Source organism: Papio anubis, chromosome 20 (genome assembly GCF_008728515.1).
Source record: "Papio anubis isolate 15944 chromosome 20, Panubis1.0, whole genome shotgun sequence".
Lineage (NCBI taxonomy): Eukaryota > Metazoa > Chordata > Mammalia > Primates > Cercopithecidae > Papio > Papio anubis.
In genome coordinates this window covers 40,759,959-40,777,778 of record NC_044995.1, presented here as the reverse complement: position 1 = coordinate 40,777,778, position 17,820 = coordinate 40,759,959, and the positions used below count along the sequence as shown (strand labels likewise).

At 50.2% G+C, this 17,820-nt stretch overlaps 1 protein-coding gene across 1 annotated transcript in view; it reads left to right on the top strand.

Annotated features, from left to right (window-relative positions):
• Window positions 1-3,312: 3,312 nt before the first annotated feature.
• LDLR (low density lipoprotein receptor) overlaps window positions 3,313-17,820 on the top strand; it is a 42,699-nt gene continuing 28,191 nt past the window's right edge. Inside the window, exons 1-3 of the mRNA XM_031659896.1 lie at window positions 3,313-4,587; window positions 15,147-15,269; window positions 17,581-17,703. Coding sequence (XP_031515756.1) covers window positions 4,521-4,587; window positions 15,147-15,269; window positions 17,581-17,703 — 313 coding nt within the window. The 5' untranslated portion in view covers window positions 3,313-4,520. The remainder of the gene's footprint in view (window positions 4,588-15,146; window positions 15,270-17,580; window positions 17,704-17,820) is intronic.

Here is a 17,820-nt window from a genome sequence, read left to right as displayed (position 1 = left end):
GGGGATTACAGGCATGAGCCACCTCGCCTGGCCTCTATTCGCTTTATATATTTTAACTTAATCCTTGCAAGAGCCCTACGAGCTAGTTACAGGAGCACAAATGGAAACCAAGAAACAGAAAAATTTATCAGCATGACTCAGTCCTCAGGGCCATGTATGACCGTGTCTGTGCGTGGCAGGCAGGTCAGGGGCCTGGGGAACGCTGTTCTGGAAACCTTGGCCAGGCCTTGGCACCCCAGGAATGTGCTTTTCAGAGTTTCTGTGGCTCTTTTCCAGACCTGCCCTGACCTGTAGCTCTGGGAACTACGTAAGCCAAGTGCCTTCCAGGAAAGGAGTCCCTCTCTGGTAACTCTTTCCGGGCCTGTCTACCACCAGATGTGGACTCATGACACACACTGAGCCTAGGTCTTATAATTTTTTGTTTTTGCTTTTGAGACAGAGTTTCGCTCTTGTTGCCCAGATTGGAGTGCAATGGTGCGATCTCGGCTCAGCACAACCTCCGCCTCCCCGGTTCCAGCGATTCTCCTGCCTCAGCCTCCCTAGTAGCTGGAATTGCAGGCATGCACCACCATGCCCGGCTAATATTTTGTATTTTTTTTTAGTAGAAACAGGGTTTCAACTTGTTAGACAGGCTGGTCATGAACTCCTGACCTCAAGTGATCCGCCCGCCTTGGCCTCCCAAAGTGCTGGGATTACAGGCCTGAGCCACCACGCCCGGCATATATATATATATCTAATATATATATGTGTGTGTATATATGTGTGTATATATATTTTTTTTTTTCAGAGGGAGTTTCCGTCACCCAGGCTGAAGTGTAGTGGCGTGATCTCGGCCCACTGTAACCTCTACCTCCCAGGTTCAAGTGATTCTCCTGACTCAGCCTCCCAAGTAGCTGGGGCTGCAGGCGCCTGCTACCACGCCTGGCTAATTTTTGTAGTTTTATTTTTTTTTATTTTTTTTTTTTTTTTTTTTTTTTTTTTTTTTTTTGAGACGGAGTCTCGCTCTGTCGCCCAGGCTGGAGTGCAGTGGCCGGACCTCAGCTCACTGCAAGCTCCGCCTCCCGGGTTCCCGCCATTCTCCTGCCTCAGCCTCCCGAGTAGCTGGGACCACAGGCGCCCACCTCTGCGCCCGGCTAATTTTTTGTATTTTTTAGTAGAGACGGGGTTTCACCGTGTTAGCCAGGATGGTCTCGATCTCCTGACCTCGTGATCCACCCGTCTCGGCCTCCCAAAGTGCTGGGATTACAGGCTTGAGCCACCGCGCCCGGCCTTTTTGTAGTTTTAGTAGAAACAGGGTTTTGCCATGTTGGCCAGGCTGGTCTCAAACTCTTGACCTCAGGTGATCCACCCCTTGGCCTTCCTAAGTGCTGTTATTACAGGCATGAGCCACTGTGCCCAGCCGTCTTAATTTTTTTTTTAAGGGAAATCAAACCCGGTGATATTGGGCCAGCGCAGTGGCTCACACCTGTAATTCCGGCGCTCTGGGAGGCTGAGGCAGGCGAATCACCTGAGGTCAGGAGTTCGAGACCAGCCTGGCAAACATGGCGAAACCCCATCTGTAATAAAAATACAAAAATCAGCCAGGCGTGGTTGCATGCACCTGTAATCTCGGCTGTTCGGGAGGCTGAGGCATGAGAATTGCTTGAACCTGGGAACAGGAGGTTGCAGTGAACTGGTATCACACCACTGCATGCCAGCCTGGGTGACAGAGCAAGAATCTGTCTCCAAAAAAAAAGAAAAAAAGAAAAATCCAGTGATACTGACTTTTTTAATTTTTATTTACTTATTTTTTGCTTTAAGTTTAATTTTTAAATTTATCTTTTTTTTTTTTTTTTGAGATGGAGTCTCGCTCTGTAGCCCAGGCTGGGGTGCAGTGGTGCAATCTCGGCTCACTGCAAGCTCTGCCTCTCGGGTTCACGCCATTCTCCTGCCTCAGCCTCCCGAGTAGCTGGGACTACAGGCGCCCACCACCATGCCTGGCTGATTTTTTTTTTTTTTTTTTTTTGTATTTTTAGTAGAGATGGGGTTTCACTGTGTTAGCCAGGATGGTCTTGATATCCTGACCTTGTGATCCGCCCGCCTTGGCCTCCCAAAGTGCTGGGATTACAGGCGTGAGCCACCGCGCCTGGCCAATTTATCTTTATTTTTGAGACACAGTCTCACTCTGTCACCCAGGCTGGAGTGCAGTGCTGCAACCACAGCTCAGTGCAGCTTTGACCGCCTGGGCTCAAGCCATCCTCCTGCCTCAGCCTCCCGAGCAGCTGGGACTACAGGCACACACAACCATGTCCAACTTATTTTTGTAGTTTTTGTAGAGACAGGGACCCACTGTGTTGCCCTGGCTGGCTTTGAACTCTTGGGCTCAAGTGATCCCCCCGCCTCACCCTCCCAAAGTGCTGGGATTACAGGCCTGAGCCACCACACCCAGCCTTCACTTTTTTGTTTAATGTCGCAAATGGCATAAGGAATGGGATTCAATGGGGACACATTTATAAATGTTGCAGCAGCTCCTAGAACTTGCCTATCCTTGTAAACTTCTCTAGGTGATTGCTAATTATTTCAATTTGACCTTGACACTGAGCCTGCCAAGTAAGTTCAAGCATTTTAATGGCCCCTTTACAGGTTGGGAAAGCTAATTTATCTGTCCAAGCCCCCTAATTCTGAAACTGCGTCTTAACTGCCAAAAATTCTTTTTTTTGTTTTTTGAGACGGAGTCTTGCTCTGTAGCCCAGGTTTGAGTACAGTTGCCGGATCTTGGCTCACTGCAAGCTCCGCCTCCCGGGTTTACGCCATTCTTCTGCCTCAGCCTCCCGAGGAGCTGGGACTACAGGAGCCTGCCACCTCGCCCGGCTAGTTTTTTTTTTTGTATTTTTTAGTAGAGACGGGGTTTCACCGTGTTAGCCAGGATGGTCTCGATCTCCTGACCTCGTGATCCGCCCGCCTCGGCCTCCCAAAGTGCTGGGATTACAGGCTTGAGCCACCGTGCCCGGCCAACTGCTAAAAATTATTGTTATCAATTTCTTCTTCTGGGTTGGGCACAGTGGCTCATGGCTGTAATGCCAGCAATTTGAGAGGCATCATGATGCAAGAGGAAGAGGATTGCGTGAAGCCAGGAGTTCGGGACCAGCCTGGGCAACATAGTCCCCATCTATAAAAAAAATTAAAAATTAGCTGGGCATGGTGGTGCACTCCTGTGGCCCCAGCTATTCTGGAGGCTGAGGTGGGAGGATTCCTTGAGCCCAGGGTTGATGCTACAGAGAGCTGTGGTCACACCACTGCATTCCAGCCTGAGTGACACAGCTGGAAATAATGATAAATAATAATTATAAAAAAATAGTAAAATTATTCTCCCTGATTAATCTTTTTTTTTTCCTACTGAGAGTTCAATTTGTCTCTTTTCTGCCTCGTCCCCTAGGTTTCCCTGAAATCCTGCTGAGAGGTTAGCACTCCCTGCCAAAGTCAGTCTGCAAAACCCCAGAGAAATCCAGCTCATTCCTGGGGAAAACCACCAAGACTGCCCAGCCCTGTGTGGGGTTCAAGCAAGTTTCTCACACGTGCCTTCTTGGCACGAGGTCTCTGCAATCCCATGAGTCCGCAAAGAGACTCAATTCTAAAAGTTGGTCTCCACCAGCTCTCTGTGGTTTAGGGGGTCAAGTTCAACTGTGAAAGCCCTGTTCTGTTTTGATTTTGCTTTGAGGGGGAGGAAGCCGCCCCTTCTGTTTGTTTAACTCCTTCTCCTAAAGGGAGAAATCAATATTTATGTCCAGACTCCAGGTATCTGTACAATTGATTTTTCAGATGTTTATACTGATAATTCATCCAAAGGCAGGATCTCACAAAAACAAAAAAAAATTTTTTTTGGCTGTACTTTTGTGAAGATTTTATTTAAATTCCTTATTGATCAGTGCTTATAAGGTGATTTGGAATAACCATGTAAAAACAATATACAACGAAAGTAAGCTAAAAATCTATATACAATTCCTAGAAAGGAAAAGGCAAATATAGAGAGTGGCGGAAGTTCCCAACATTTCTAGTGTTTTCCTTTTGAGGCAGAGAGGGGATTGGCATTAGGCTATTGGAGGATTTTGAAAGGATGCTGTTATCCTTCTGTGGACAAAAACAACAACATATTAACAGTTAAACGTGGAGACATTTCAGGGGGATCTTTCAGAAGATGCATTTCTAATTTTGGGGGAGAGTCAGCTGTTCACCAGAGACCCGAATACAGCAAATCAAGTCGCCTGCCCTGGCAGCACTTTCAAAAGACTGGAGTGGGAATCAGAGCTTCACGGGTTAAAAAGCCGATGTCACATCAGCCGTTCAAAACTCCTCCTCTCGCAGTGAGGTGAAGACATTTGAAAATCACCCCACTGCAAACTCCTCCCCCTGTTAGAAACCTCACGTTGAAATGCTGTAAATGACGTGGGCCCCCGAGTGCAATCCCGGGAAGCCAGAGTTTCCAGCGAGGACACAGCGGGTCCTGATCCGGGTCGGGACACTTTCTGGCAGAGGCTGCGAGCATGGGGCCCTGGGGCTGGAAACTGCGCTGGACCGTCGCCTTCCTCCTCGCCGCCGCGGAGGCTGCAGGTAAGGCTTGCTCCAGGCGCCCACGTAGGGCGAGAGGGAATCCCCGGGGGGCCCCTTGGGAATTTTTTTTTTTTTTGGGTAAAAATAATCACTCTATCCCTGGAAGACCTGTAGGGTAATGGCACGGGGTCCTTCCCAAAGGGCTGGAGGGGGCGCTGAGTAGGGCGCGAAGGTCGGGAGGAGTCTGAGGGATTTAAAGGAAACGGGGCACGGCTCGCCCCCAAGTCTCCACCAGGTAAGGGACACCTTCCTCTTATTTTTAAGACGGAGTCTAGCTATATCGCCCAGGATGGAGTGCAGTGGTCCGATCTCTGCTCTCTGCAACCTCCACCTCCTGGATTTAAGCAATTCTCCTGTCTCAGCCTCCCGAGTAGCTGGGATTACAGGCCCCCAACCACCATGCCCGGCTAATTTTTGTACTTTTAGTAGAGACGGGGTTTAACCATTTTGGCCAGGCTGGTCTCGAACTCCTGACCTCAGGTGATCTGCCCGCCTCGGCCTCCCAAAGTGCTGGGATTCCAGGCGTCAGCCAAGGCGCCCGGCCGGGACCCCCTCTTCTAACTCAGAGCCGGGTGTGGGGACCACCAGTCCTAAAAGAAGGGACCACCTCCCCCCTCCTCCCCGCTTAAGTCCTTCTGGGGGCGAGGGTCGCGCGACTGGAGACCAGATGTCCAGCCTGGAGGTCCCCGCGGGCTCAGGGGTCCCGATTCGCTTTGCGCGACCCCAGGGCGCTACTGCCACCCTAGGTTGGGTGCAGTTCCCGGATTCCGCCGCGTGCTCCGTCTGGGGGCCACCCCCTCCCGCCTCTGCCCCCGCCCCTTTGGCCCGCCTCCCGAATTCCATTGGGCGCAGTCCGAACAGGCCACCCTCGAGCCACTCCCCTCATCCAATTGGAGGCGGTGGAGGTGGAGGCCGGCGTCTGGAGGGCGGGGATTGTGTACTAGCTGGGCGGGACTGGCGCGGAAGTCTGAGCCGCACCTCGTCCAGGGCTAGGCGGCTGCCTGGTAGCCTTGCGTTCCTCCGCGGTTCCTGTCACAAAGGCGGCGACAAGTCCCGGGTCCCCGGAGCCGCCTCTGCGACATACACGAGTCGCCCTCCGTTCGCCCGGGCCCACCCGGCGAAGGCCCCGGTTTCCGCTGTGCTCTGTGGCGAGACCTCCATCCCCACCTTGTCCTGGGGGCCACCCCCGCCCTGCCAGCCCCGGTCAGGTTCACATAGGGGCCCCCGACCACCCTCAAGGCCTCGGTTCCTTCCAAGGCTGAAACGTTGTCTCAGAATCTACCTCCTTGGTCTGAAGCCGAGATCTTCCGACCCCTTGGGGTGGCCTCGCCTCTTCAGAGGCTGTGAATGGCTTCGGTTCAGCTGTCCAAGTGGCAATTTTTCCTCTGGGTGAAATGGATTAGATTTTAGATTTCCACAGGAGGCTGGTTGGTGCATGATCCTGAGTTAGAGCTTTTTCGGTGGCTTTAAATCAGTTGCAGAGAGAAAGCCTCGCCCTAGACAATAGCTATATGGTCCTTTCCCTCCTGAGAACCAGCCCAACCTAGAAAAGGATTGGGATTGCCTGTTGAACAGAAGGATTGCAGGAAACTTTTTTTTTAATTGGCAAGGGGGGTTGGCTTTGACTGGAGGGAGAGCTTTGAACTGCCTTGAAATTCACGCCGTAACTAACACACCGGTTTCCTCTGGGAGGCCAGAGAGGGAGGGAGGGAGGGTGCAGTGAAATACGGATGATTATTCTTTTATTTTTATTTATTTATTTATTTTTTAACTTTTTGTAGAGATGAGGTCTCGCTTTGTTACTCAGGCTGGTCTTGAACTCCTGGCCTCAAGCGATCCTCCTATCTCAGCCTCCCAAAATGTAGGGATTACAGGAGTTAATCACCGCGCCCCACCAGGGATGACGATTATTGCAAACATTCTGCCACCCAGTTCTACAAAAGAAAGAGAGGCACTGAGGCCGGGCGCGGTGCCTCAAGCCTGTAATCCCAGCACTTTGGGAGGCCGAGAGGGGTGGATCACGAGGTCAGCAGATCGAGACCATCCTGGTGAACACAGTGAAACCCTGTCTCTACTAAAACTACAAAAAACTAGCCGGGCGAGGTGGCGGGCGCCTGTAGTCCCAGCTACTCGGGAGGCTGAGGCAGGAGAATGGCGTGAACCCGGGAGGCGGAGCTTGCAGTGAGCTGAGATCAGCCACTGCACTCCAGCCTGGGCGACAGAGCGAGACTCCGTCACAAAAAAAAAAAAAAAAAAAGAAAGAGAGGCACTGGATTAACGTGTATTTCACTCACCAATCAACCTCTTCCTTAGGAGAAAATGTTAAGGGAGTCTTAAGCAAGACCTTGTTCGTTCATCACTTTAGCTGTCTCTCCTGCGGGGTGGCTGAGAATGTGATGTTTCTTCTGTTGTCAAGGAGACCACACCCCTGATGTTTCCCTCCAGACTTCTGAGAGCTTGGTGATGTGTGTTTCTAGCACTCCTAGCTGCGCTACCTCATGCTCCAGCTGGCTTCAAGGCATATCCAGGGGGGAGTTTCTTGTCATTTCCTTTACGAAGGGAAGTTGTTGGAATCTCAACACTTAGATCAAAATTAGGCAACAGTGGTGAGCGCAGCTCCAAACATGTCAATGGCTCACCGGAACTTGAGTAAGGGAGTTGTTTGCTTTAGCGAGCCCCAGGGTGATTCCTTTGTCATTTCCGGACTTACCTATCTTCCAGGGAACACTGGGAAAAAACAGTGTTTGTTGAGACTGAAAACCTGTAGGGAATTCTCTTCCTCATTCCTGCTCTTATCTGTAGACTTCCTCCCTGATAAGATCCAATTCTAGATGGGTCTGTTGTTGCTTGCTTTGATGGGTGCTTTGATGGACTTTTTTTTTTTTTTTTTTTTTTGAGGCGGAGCCTCGCTCTGTCACCCAGGCTGGAATGCAATGGCTGGATCTCAGCTCACTGCAAGCTCCGCCTGCCGGGTTTACGCCATTCTCCTGCCTCAGCCTCCCAAGTAGCTGGGACTACAGGCGCCCGCCACCTCGCCCGGCTAGGTTTTTGTATTTTTTTAGTAGAGACGGGGCTTCACCGTGTTAACCAGGATGGTCTCGATCTCCTGACCTCGTGATCCGCCCGTCTCGGCCTCCCAAAGTGCTGGGATTACAGGCTTGAGCCACCGCGCCCGACTTTTTTTTTGTTTTGATGGGCTTTTTGATGTCCTTTTTGCCTTCCACACTCTGTCCCAACTGTCAAGCAAATAGCCTTTTGTTGCTAAGAGGCTGCAGATGTAACTGACCAGCAGCAAACAGTGACAGGCTCTCTCTCCCGGAAACAAAATCAATCTCTGAGATCACTCTGGGGAAAATACCCACCTCGTTTGGAAAGAAGCGCTGATCAATTGATTTCTTTTCTTTTCTTTTCTTTTTTTTTTTTGAGTCAGAGTCTCACTCTGTTACCCAGGGTGGAGTGCAATGGCGCAATCTTGGTTCACTGCCAACCCTGCCTCCCGCGTTCAAGCAATTCTCCTGCCTCAGCCTCCGGAGTAGCTGGGATTATAGGTGCCTGCCACCATGCCCGGCTAATTTTTGTATCTGTAGTAGAGATGAGGGTTCACCATGTTGGCCAGGCTGGTCTCGAACTCCTGACCTAGTGATCCACCCGCCTCGGCCTCCCAAAGTGCTGGGATTACAGGCGTGACCCACCCACCATGCCGGCTGATCAACTGATTTCTCATTCATTTTCAGCTGGCTGTGTTCCCTCCAGCCAGGGCATTTTTGTTTGTTTGTCTCCCTTTCAAGGAAATTATTCTAGCTGCAATTGTGGATTTCCTCATACAACTGTTTTCAGTAGCACGAGGAAAGAAAACATCGAAAGCATTCACCACCTCATTTGTGTGCTGGGGCAAAAAGCAGAAATGTGTATTCTTTCTGTTTCGATAACCTGTTCCTGACTTGTCACTCGTGACTTGAGAGATCGGAAGCCTAGAGGACTAGAATTTATAGAGATTTTTTTTTTTTGAGACGGAGTCTTGCTCTGTCACCCAGGCTGGAATGCAGTGGCGCGATCTCGGCTCACTGCAACCTCTGCCACCCAGGTTCAAGTGATTCTTCTGCCTCAGCCTCCCGAGTAGCTGGGACTACAGGCGCATGCCACCACACCTGGCTAATTTTTGTATTTTTAGTAGAGACAGGGTTTTACCATATTGGCCAGGCTGGCCTCGAACTCCTGACCTCATGATCTGTCCACCTCAGCCTCCCAGGGTGCTGGGATTAAAGGCATCAGCCACCGCACCCGGCCTTTTGTGTTTTTGTTTTTGGTTTTTTGAGAGGAGCTCAGTGCTTTTTAGGCATCCTTAGCATGAGAAAAATCTGGGGATCCATGCTCTAGTTTGCTTCCTTTTTTGTTTTTTGTTTTTTTTTTTAAATGGAGTCTCACTCTGTCACCCAGGCGATCTCAGCTTATTTCAACTTCCGCCTCGGGGGTTCAAGTGATTCTCGTGTCTCAACCTCCTGGGTAGCTGGGATACAGGCACCCGCCCCCATGCCTGGCTAATTTTGTACTTTTAGTAGAGACAGGGTTTTGCCATGTTGGCCAGGCTGGTCTCAAACTCCTGACCTCGGGTGAGCCGCCCACCTTGGCCTCCCAAAGTGCTGAGATTACAGGCATGAGCCACCACACCTGGCCTAATTCGCTTTTCCTGAAATTCAAATGGTCTAATATGAAAAATGCCAACCTTGCTTGAAAGAATAAGAAAGAGGTATGGTTTCATTGGGCTGGTCGTGTTTGGAACAGGACTGGCTTTGTCCCCTTGCTTGGGAAGGGCAGCATCTGTGAGGACACCTCCCTGATGTGCTCTCACTCAGTACTATTCTGTTCCTGAGCCGTGTCCCCACTAGCTGGGCCAAGAGAGCTCATTTTGCAGGCAACTGCTGTCTAGCTGCGCCTGTTGCAGTAAAATCCCCCTTCATTTTTCAAAGGAAGGGTCTTGTCCTGTCACCCAGGCTGAAGTGTGCAGTCATAGCTCACTGCAGCCTCCAGCTTCTGCACTCAACTGATCCTCCTCTCTCAGCCTCCTGAGTAGCTGGGACTACAGGCATGTGTCACCACTCCCAGCTAAGTTTGTTTATTTATTTGTTCATTTATTGAGACAGAGTTTTGCTCTTGTTGTCCAGGCTGGAGTGCAATGGCGCGATCTCGGCTTACTGCAACCTCTGCCTCCCGTTTCAAGCGATTCTCCTGCCTCAGCCACCAGAGTAGCTGGGATTACAGGCATGCACCACCACGCCTGGCTAATTTTGTATTTTTAGTAGAGATGGGGTTTCTCCGTGTTGGTTCAGGCTGTTCTAGAACTCCCAGCCTCAGGTGATCCACCCACCTCGGCCTCCCAAAGTGCTGGGATTATAGGCGCGAGCCACCACACCAGGCCACTCCCGGCTAAGTTTAAATTATTTTTGTTTGTTTGTTTGTTTTTATTTTTTTGAGACAGGGTCTCCTGCCCAGGCTGGAGTGCAGATCACTGCAGCCTCCACCTCCCAAGCCTAAGCCATCCTCCCCACTCAGCCTCCCAAGTATCTGGGATTACAGGTGTGTGCCACCATGCCTGGCTAAGTTTTGTATTTTTTGTAGAGATGAGAGTCTCACTATGTTGCCCAGGCTGGTCTCAAACTCCTGGGCTCAAGCAATCCTCCCTCCTCAGTCTCCCTAAGTGCTGGGGAAATCCACTTTTGAAACACTGTCTGGAGAGGTGCCCAGGTGTTAGATCACAGAAATAGGTCATCGTGGGGTCCTCTCATGGGTGCAGTCTTGAGCCACCTGTGGCCAGCAAATATTTGGAGAATAATAGTCAGGGGAGAGCTTGAGGTTCAGGAAAAGATTTTGTTTTTCCTCAGGGAAAGTTTTTTATTGTTCTTTATCCCTCCTTAAAGGACCTTCAGGTGTTACTGACATTCCCAGTCTACCCAGTGGCACATTTAGTTTGTAAGCTGGGCCCTTATACAGAGGTAGGGAGGTGAGAGCATTGGATTAGTGGTCACCAAAGCTGCCGTCACCTAGTGGGGTGATCAGAGACTCCTCCCTTAAGATCTTTATCGCCAACGCCTCTGGCGCAACTTTCCTTTTTATTTATCGCAAACCTCCTGGAATCTCAATTGCTTTTTGCCCACCCGCTGTGTCAGCACAAGAAATGAGTCATTTCCTCCTTTAAGCACAATCGAAATTGAGCTGTGAGTCAGTGGGGTGTGTACAGTATTGTCAAAGCACCTCCAATAAGACATTCCACACAGATCTGTAGTTGGGCAAGATAATTATCAGTTTGTGACCACAACAGATTCCAAAGCTCAACTCATTTTCTTCTCTCTTCCTTCCCTTTTTCCTTTCCTTTTTTTTTTTTTTTTGGACAGAGTCTCGCTCTGTTGCCCAGGCTGGAGTGCAGTGGCACAATCTGGGCTCACTGCAGCCTCTGCCTCCTGGGTTCAAATGATTCTTGTGTTTCAGCCTCCCGAGTAGCTGGGATTACAGGCATTCGGGTTCAAGCGATTCTCCTGCCTCAGCCACCTGAGCAGCTGGGATTACAGGCATGTGCCACCATGCCCAGCTAATTTTTGTATTTTTAGTGGAGACGGGGTTTCACCATGTTGGCCAGGCTGGTCTCGAACTCCTGAACTCAGGTGATCTGCCCACTTTGGCCTCCCAAAGTGCTGAGATTACAAACGTGAGTCACCACGCCCAGCCTGTTCTGTTCTTTAATTCTCAAAACACCCTCTAGGAAGTAGAGATTGCCATTCTCCCCCATTTTACAGCTCAGGAAACTGAGTCCCAGAAGGATTAAGTCAGTTACCCAAGTCGTTCTTGTTAAATGACCTGGAAAGCCACTGAAGCCCAGGATTGTCTATCTAACCCCCTTACTACTCTGACTTTCAGGGAGTCTACATGAATGTGCTGGGTCAACTATCAAAGTTGAAATGGATAAAGGGGGCTGGATGCAGTGGCTCATGCCTGTAATCCTAGCACTTTGGGAGGCCGAAATGGGTGGGTGGGTTGCTTGAGCCCAGGAGTTTGAGACCAGCCTGGGCAACATAGTGAGACCCCTGTCTCTGCAAAAAATAAAAGCAAAAAGTTGGCTGAGTGTGATGGTGCACCCGTCTAGTTGCAGCTGCTCAGTTAGGCTGAGGCAGGAGGATCGTGTGAACCTGGGAAGTTGAGGCTGCCATGAGCCTCAGTCATGCCACTGCACTCCAACCTGGGCGACAGACTGAGACCCTGTGTCCAAAAGAAAAGAAAAAAAGACATAGATATCCCTTTTAAAGTTAGGTTGTATGTGAATTACCTACAGCTCAGTTTCAACCATGCTTAAAGGAGGAAATGACTCATTTCTGGCTACACGTCAAATTAGCCCAAAACATAGTGGCTTAAAACAACACATTCATGGTTTCTCAGTTTTTGTGTGTCAGGAATTTGGAAGCAGCACAGCTAGATGGTTCCAGCTCAGGGTCTCTCATGAAGTTGCAATCAAAATATTGGCAGGAGAGGAAAACATATTTTCAGAAGCCGCAGGCATAGGAAGGCTTGGCTGGGGTTGAAGGATCCACTTCCACGACGGGGCACTCAGTGGCTCTTGGCTGGAGGCCTCAGTTCCCTGTTGCATGGAGCTCTCCCTCCAGCTGCTTCAGTGGACTCATGACATGCAGCTGGCCTCCCCTGGAGTAAGTCGATCCAACAATGAGCATGGCCATGAACTAGGCTCAGAAGCCACTTGTTGTCACCTCTACATTTTCCTATCAGAAGTCCAGTGCCACTCCAGGGGACAGGAATTAGGCTCTGCCTTCTGAAAGGATTATCATAGAAGATGCAGTCATAGTCATATATTCTTTTTTTTTTTTTTGAGATGGAGTCTCGCTGAGTCGCCTAGGTTGGAGTACAATGGCACGATCTTGGCTCACTGCAAGCTCCGCCTCCTGGGTTCACGCCGTTCTCCTGCCTCAGCCTCCCGAGTAGCTGGGACTACAGGCGCCCACCACCACGCCCGGCTAATTTCTTGTATTTTTAGTAGATATGGGGTTTCACCGTGGTCTCCATCTCCTGACCTCATGATCCGCCCGCCTTGGCCTCCCAAAGTGCTGGGATTACAGGCGTGAGCCACCGTGCCCAGCCTATTCTTTTTTTTTTAATTATTCTTTTTTTTATTTTGTAGAGATGGGGTCTTGGTATGTTGCCCAGGCCAGTCTAGAACTCCTGAGCTCAAACAATCCTATCTCTGCCTCCCAAAGTGTTGGGATTACAGGCGTGAGCTACTGCACCTGGCAATGTGGTCATAGTTTCTCTTTTTTTTTTTTTTGAGACAGAGTCTCTGTCGCCCAGGCTGGAGTACAGAGGCATGATCTCGGTTCACTGCAACATCCACCTCCCAGGTTCAAGCGATTCTCCTGCCTCAGCCTCCTGAGTAGCTACAGGCGCCCACCACCACACCCGGCTGATTTTTTTAGTAGAGACGGGGTTTCACCGTGTTAGCCAGGATGGTCTCGATCTCCTGATCTGGTGATCCGCCTGCCTCGGCCTCCCAAAGTGCTGGCTGGGATTACACGTATGAGCCCCCCCCCCCCGGCCTTTTTTTTTTTTTTTTTTTGAGACAGAATCTTGCTCTGTTGCCAGCCTGGAGTGCAGTGGTGTAATCTTGGCTCACTGCAACCTCCACCTCCTGCATTCAAGCAATTCTGCTGCCTCAGCCTCCCGAGTACCTGGGACTACAGGCCTCTGCCACCGCCCCTGGCTAATTTTTTGTATTTTTAGTAGAGATGGGGTTTCACCATGTTGGCTAGGATGGTCTCGATCTCCTGACCTGGTGATCCACCCACCTCGGCCTCCCAAAGATTCAACCATCGATCAAAAGTTATCGATGTACATATGTAGCTAGGCACGGTGGTGTGTGCCTGTAATCCCAGCTACTTGGAAGGGTTAAGGCAGGAGAATCGCTTGAACCTGGGAGGCAGAGGTTACAGTGAGTCAAGATTACACCACTGCACTCCAGTCTGGGCAACAGAACAAGACTCTGTCTCAAAAACAAAACAAAACAAAAAAAACCCTTGTATGTGATTTTCCTGGAGAGCATCTGTTACACCTTCACAAAGATAAAAGGCAGACTTGGCCAGCCGTGGTGGCTCACACCTGTAATCCTAGCACTGAGAGACTGAGGCAGGTGGATCACTTGAGGTCAGGAATTCGAGACCAGCCTGAGCAACATGGTGAAACCCCGTCTCTACAAAAAATACAAAAATTAGCTGGGTGTGGTGGCTGGCACACGCCTGTATTCCCAGCTGCTTGGGAAGCTAAGGCAGGAGAATCACTTGAACCCAGAGGCAGAGGTTTGCAGTGAGCTGAGATCGCACCATTGCACTCAACAGAGTGAGACTCTGTGTCAAAAAGAAAATAAAATTTTTTTTAAAAAGGCAGATTTTTTTTTTCTTCTTGGTCTTATTACCTCATTATAGTAATAATAAGTGCATAGTGCATGCTGAGATAAGCAATCATAATTTGTTATTGCAGCCAGGCACGGTGGCTCCCACCTCTAATCCCAGCACTTTGGTCAGGAGTTCAAGGCCAGCCTGGCCAATATAGTGTACTGGGCAGTACAGGTTTTTTTGTTTTTGTTTTTGTTTTTGTTTTTTTTTTTTTTTGGAGACGGAGTCTCGCGCTGTGTCACCCAGGCTGGAGTGCAGTGGCGCGATCTCGGCTCACTCCAAGCTCCGCCTCCCAGGTTCTCGCCATTCTCCTGCCTCAGCCTCCCAGTAGCTGGGACTACAGGCGCCCGCCACCACGCCTGGCTAGTTTTTTGTATTTTTAGTAGAGACGGGGTTTCACCATGTTAGCCAGGATGGTCTCGATCTCCTGAGCTCTGGATCCGCCCGCCTCGGCCTCCCAAAGTGCTGGGATTACAGGCTTGAGCCACCGCGCCCGGCCTACAGGTTTTTTTTTTGAGATGGAGTTTTGCTCTTGTTGCCCAGGCTGGAGTTCAGTGGTGCCATCTCAGCTCACCACAACCTTTGCTTCCCGGGTTCAAGTGATTCTCCTGCCTCAGCCTCCTGAGTAGCTGGGATTACAGGCATGTGCCACCACACCCAGCTAATTTTGTATTTTTAGTAGAGATGTGGTTTCAGCATGTTGGCGACGCTGGTCTCAAACTCCTAACCTCAGGTGATCTGCCCACCTTGGCCTCCCAAAATGTTGGGATTACAGGCGTGAGCCACCGCGCCCAGCTGCAGTACAGGTTTTTAATATGCGAAATACTCTTCCTTTCTTTATGAATGTGCATGGAAATTCTAATTTGGAATCAACAACATCAGTCTTTGTTGACAAGTGTCTGTCTCTCTTGGGTGTCTTCCTTGTGTCCTCCACTGTATTCTGGGGTTCATAAAATTTCAGTTGTTGTGGTTGCTTAATTTCCTGGGAATCAGACTGTTCCTAATTGGATGATATTTCTGGTTAATTCTATAGTTGGCAGGAAACAGGCACAGGAAACGTGGTCAGTTTCTGATTCTGGCATTGAGTAGACCCTTTCTCCTTTTCCTCTCTCTCAGTGGGCGACAGATGTGAAAGAAACGAGTTCCAGTGCGAAGACGGGAAATGCATCTCCTACAAGTGGGTCTGCGATGGCACCGCTGAGTGCCAGGATGGCTCTGATGAGTCCCAAGAGACGTGCTGTGAGTCCACTGGCGGGATCCTCCACGCCCGTCCCTTTTTTTTTTTTTTAAATAGAGACAGGGTTTTGCCATGTTGGCCATGCTGGTCCTGAATTTCTGGTCTCAAGTGATCCTCTGGCCTCGGCCTCCCAAAGTGCTGGGATTACACGCACCACGCCTGGCCTGTGACACAATTCTTAACCCCTTTTTGATGATGGCAGCTGGAAAAGTGGGCAGGGGATTTTGATGTATCCAATCATTAATTAGGAGGTGGGGAGAGAATGAATTATTGGAGCTTTCCTTAAAGCCATTAAATGGCTTTTTTTCCATTGATGTGAATTTCACATAACATGAAATTAACCAGCTCAGTGGCATTAATACATTTACAATGCTGTGCTGTGTGGCCACCACCTCTATCTCAGTCCAAAACTTTGCATAACCTAATGTCTTTTTTTTTTTTTTTTTAAGAGATGGAGTCTAATTCTGTTGCCCAGGCTGGAGTCCAGTGGCACAGTCATACCTCACTGCAGCCTTGACCTCTTGGGCTCAAGCGAGTCTCTTGCCTCGACCTCCCAAAGTATTGGGATTACAGGTGTGAGCCAGTGCACTCAGCCTAATGTCCAATTTTTTTTTTTTTTCTTTTTTGAGACGGAGTCTTGCTCGGTAGCCCGGGCTGGAGTGCAGTGGCCAGATCTCAGCTCACTGCAAGCTCCGCCTCCCGGGTTTACGCCATTCTCCTGCCTCAGCCTCCCAAGTAGCTGGGACTACAGGCGCCTGCCACCTCGCCCGGCTAGTTTTTTGTATTTTTAGTAGAGACGGGGTTTCACGGTGTTAGCCAGGATGGTCTCGATCTCCTGACCTCGTGATCCGCCCGTCTCGGCCTCCCAAAGTGCTGGGATTACAGGCTTGAGCCACTGCGCCCGGCCCTAATGTCCAGTTTTTAACAAGCTCCATTAAATGCCCTCTGTTTTGACCCATAAAGGGGTAGGCTTGGCCGGGCACAATGACTTGTGTCTGTAGTCCCAGCTACTTGGGAGGCTGAGGCAGAAAGGCAAAAAGATTCCTTTATAAAGCCCAGGAGTTTGAGGGCCACCTGGGTGACATGGCTAGACCCCATCTCTAAAAAATAAATAATAAATAAATATTTGTTTTTTTTTTTTTTTGAGACGGAGTCTTAGTCTTGCTGTGTTGCCCAGGCTGGAGTGCAGTGGTGCGATCTTGGCTCACTGCAAGCTCTGCCTCCTGAGTTCATGCCATGCTCCTGCCTCAGCCTCCCAAGTAGCTGGGACTACAGGCGCCTGCTACCATGCCCAGTTAATTTTTTGTATTTTTAGTAGAGACAGCGTTTCACCGTGTTAGCCAGGATGGTCTCAATCTCCTGACCTCGTGATCCACCTGCTTTGGCCTCCCAAAGTGCTGGGATTACAGGCGTGAGCCAATGCGCCCGGCCCATATGTATTTTTTTTTTAAATGAATGAGAGGCCAGACATGGTGGCTCATGCCTAGAATCCCAGCACTTTGGGAGGCTGAGGTGGGTGGATCACTTGAGGCCAAGAGTTTGAGACCAGCCTGGTCAATGTAATGAAACTTCATCTCTACTTATAAAAAAAAAGTGGGATTGGCATTCTCTTCAAAGTTCTGGGGTTTTCCTTTGCAAAGAGAGAATTGGCGAGGCCAGTGGGTCTTTTGAGGCCAGGTCTGGCTCTGTCACCAGGCTGGAGTGCAGTGGCGGATCTCAGCTCACTGCAGCTCCGCTACTCCCGAGGTTCCGCATGCATTCTCACCTGCCTCAGCCTCCTCAGTAGCTGGGACTGCAAGCCACGCCACCTCGCCCGGCTAGGTTTTTGGTATTTTTAGTAGAGACGGGGTTTCACCGTGTTAGCCAGGATGGTCTCAATCTCCTGACCTTGTGATCCGCCTGTCTGGGCCTCCCAAAGTGCTGGGATTACAGGCTTGAGCCACCGCGCCCGGCCGTCTTTTTTTTTTCTGTCTTGTGACGGAGTCTCACTCTGCCACCCAGGCTGGAGTGCAGTGGTGGGATCTCGGCTCACTGCAACCTCCGCCTCCTGGGTTCAAGTGATTCTCCTGCCTCAGCCTCCCAAGTAGCTGGGACTACAGGCTCCCACCACCACGCCCAGCTAATTTTTGTATTTTTAGTCGAGACGGGGTTTCACCATGTTGACATGTTGACCAGGCTGGTCTTGAACCCCTGACCTCAGGTGATCTACCCGCCTTGGCCTCCCAAAGTGCTAGGATTACAGGCGTGAGCCACTGTGCTCAGCCTCAGTGGGTCTTTGCTTTGAGTGACAGGTCAATCCTGTCTCTTCTATAGTGTCTGTCACCTGCAAATCCGGGGACTTCAGCTGCGGGGGCCGTGTCAACCGCTGCATTCCTCAGTTCTGGAGGTGTGATGGCGAAGTGGACTGTGAGAACGGATCAGATGAGCGAGACTGTCGTAAGTGTGGCCCTGCCTTTACTATTGAGCCCATCTGGGTCCTGGGGAGTGGTCTGACTGTCTCTACAGGGTCCTGCTTAAGCTGCAAGGCAGCTGCCCTGAACTGGGCTCCATCTC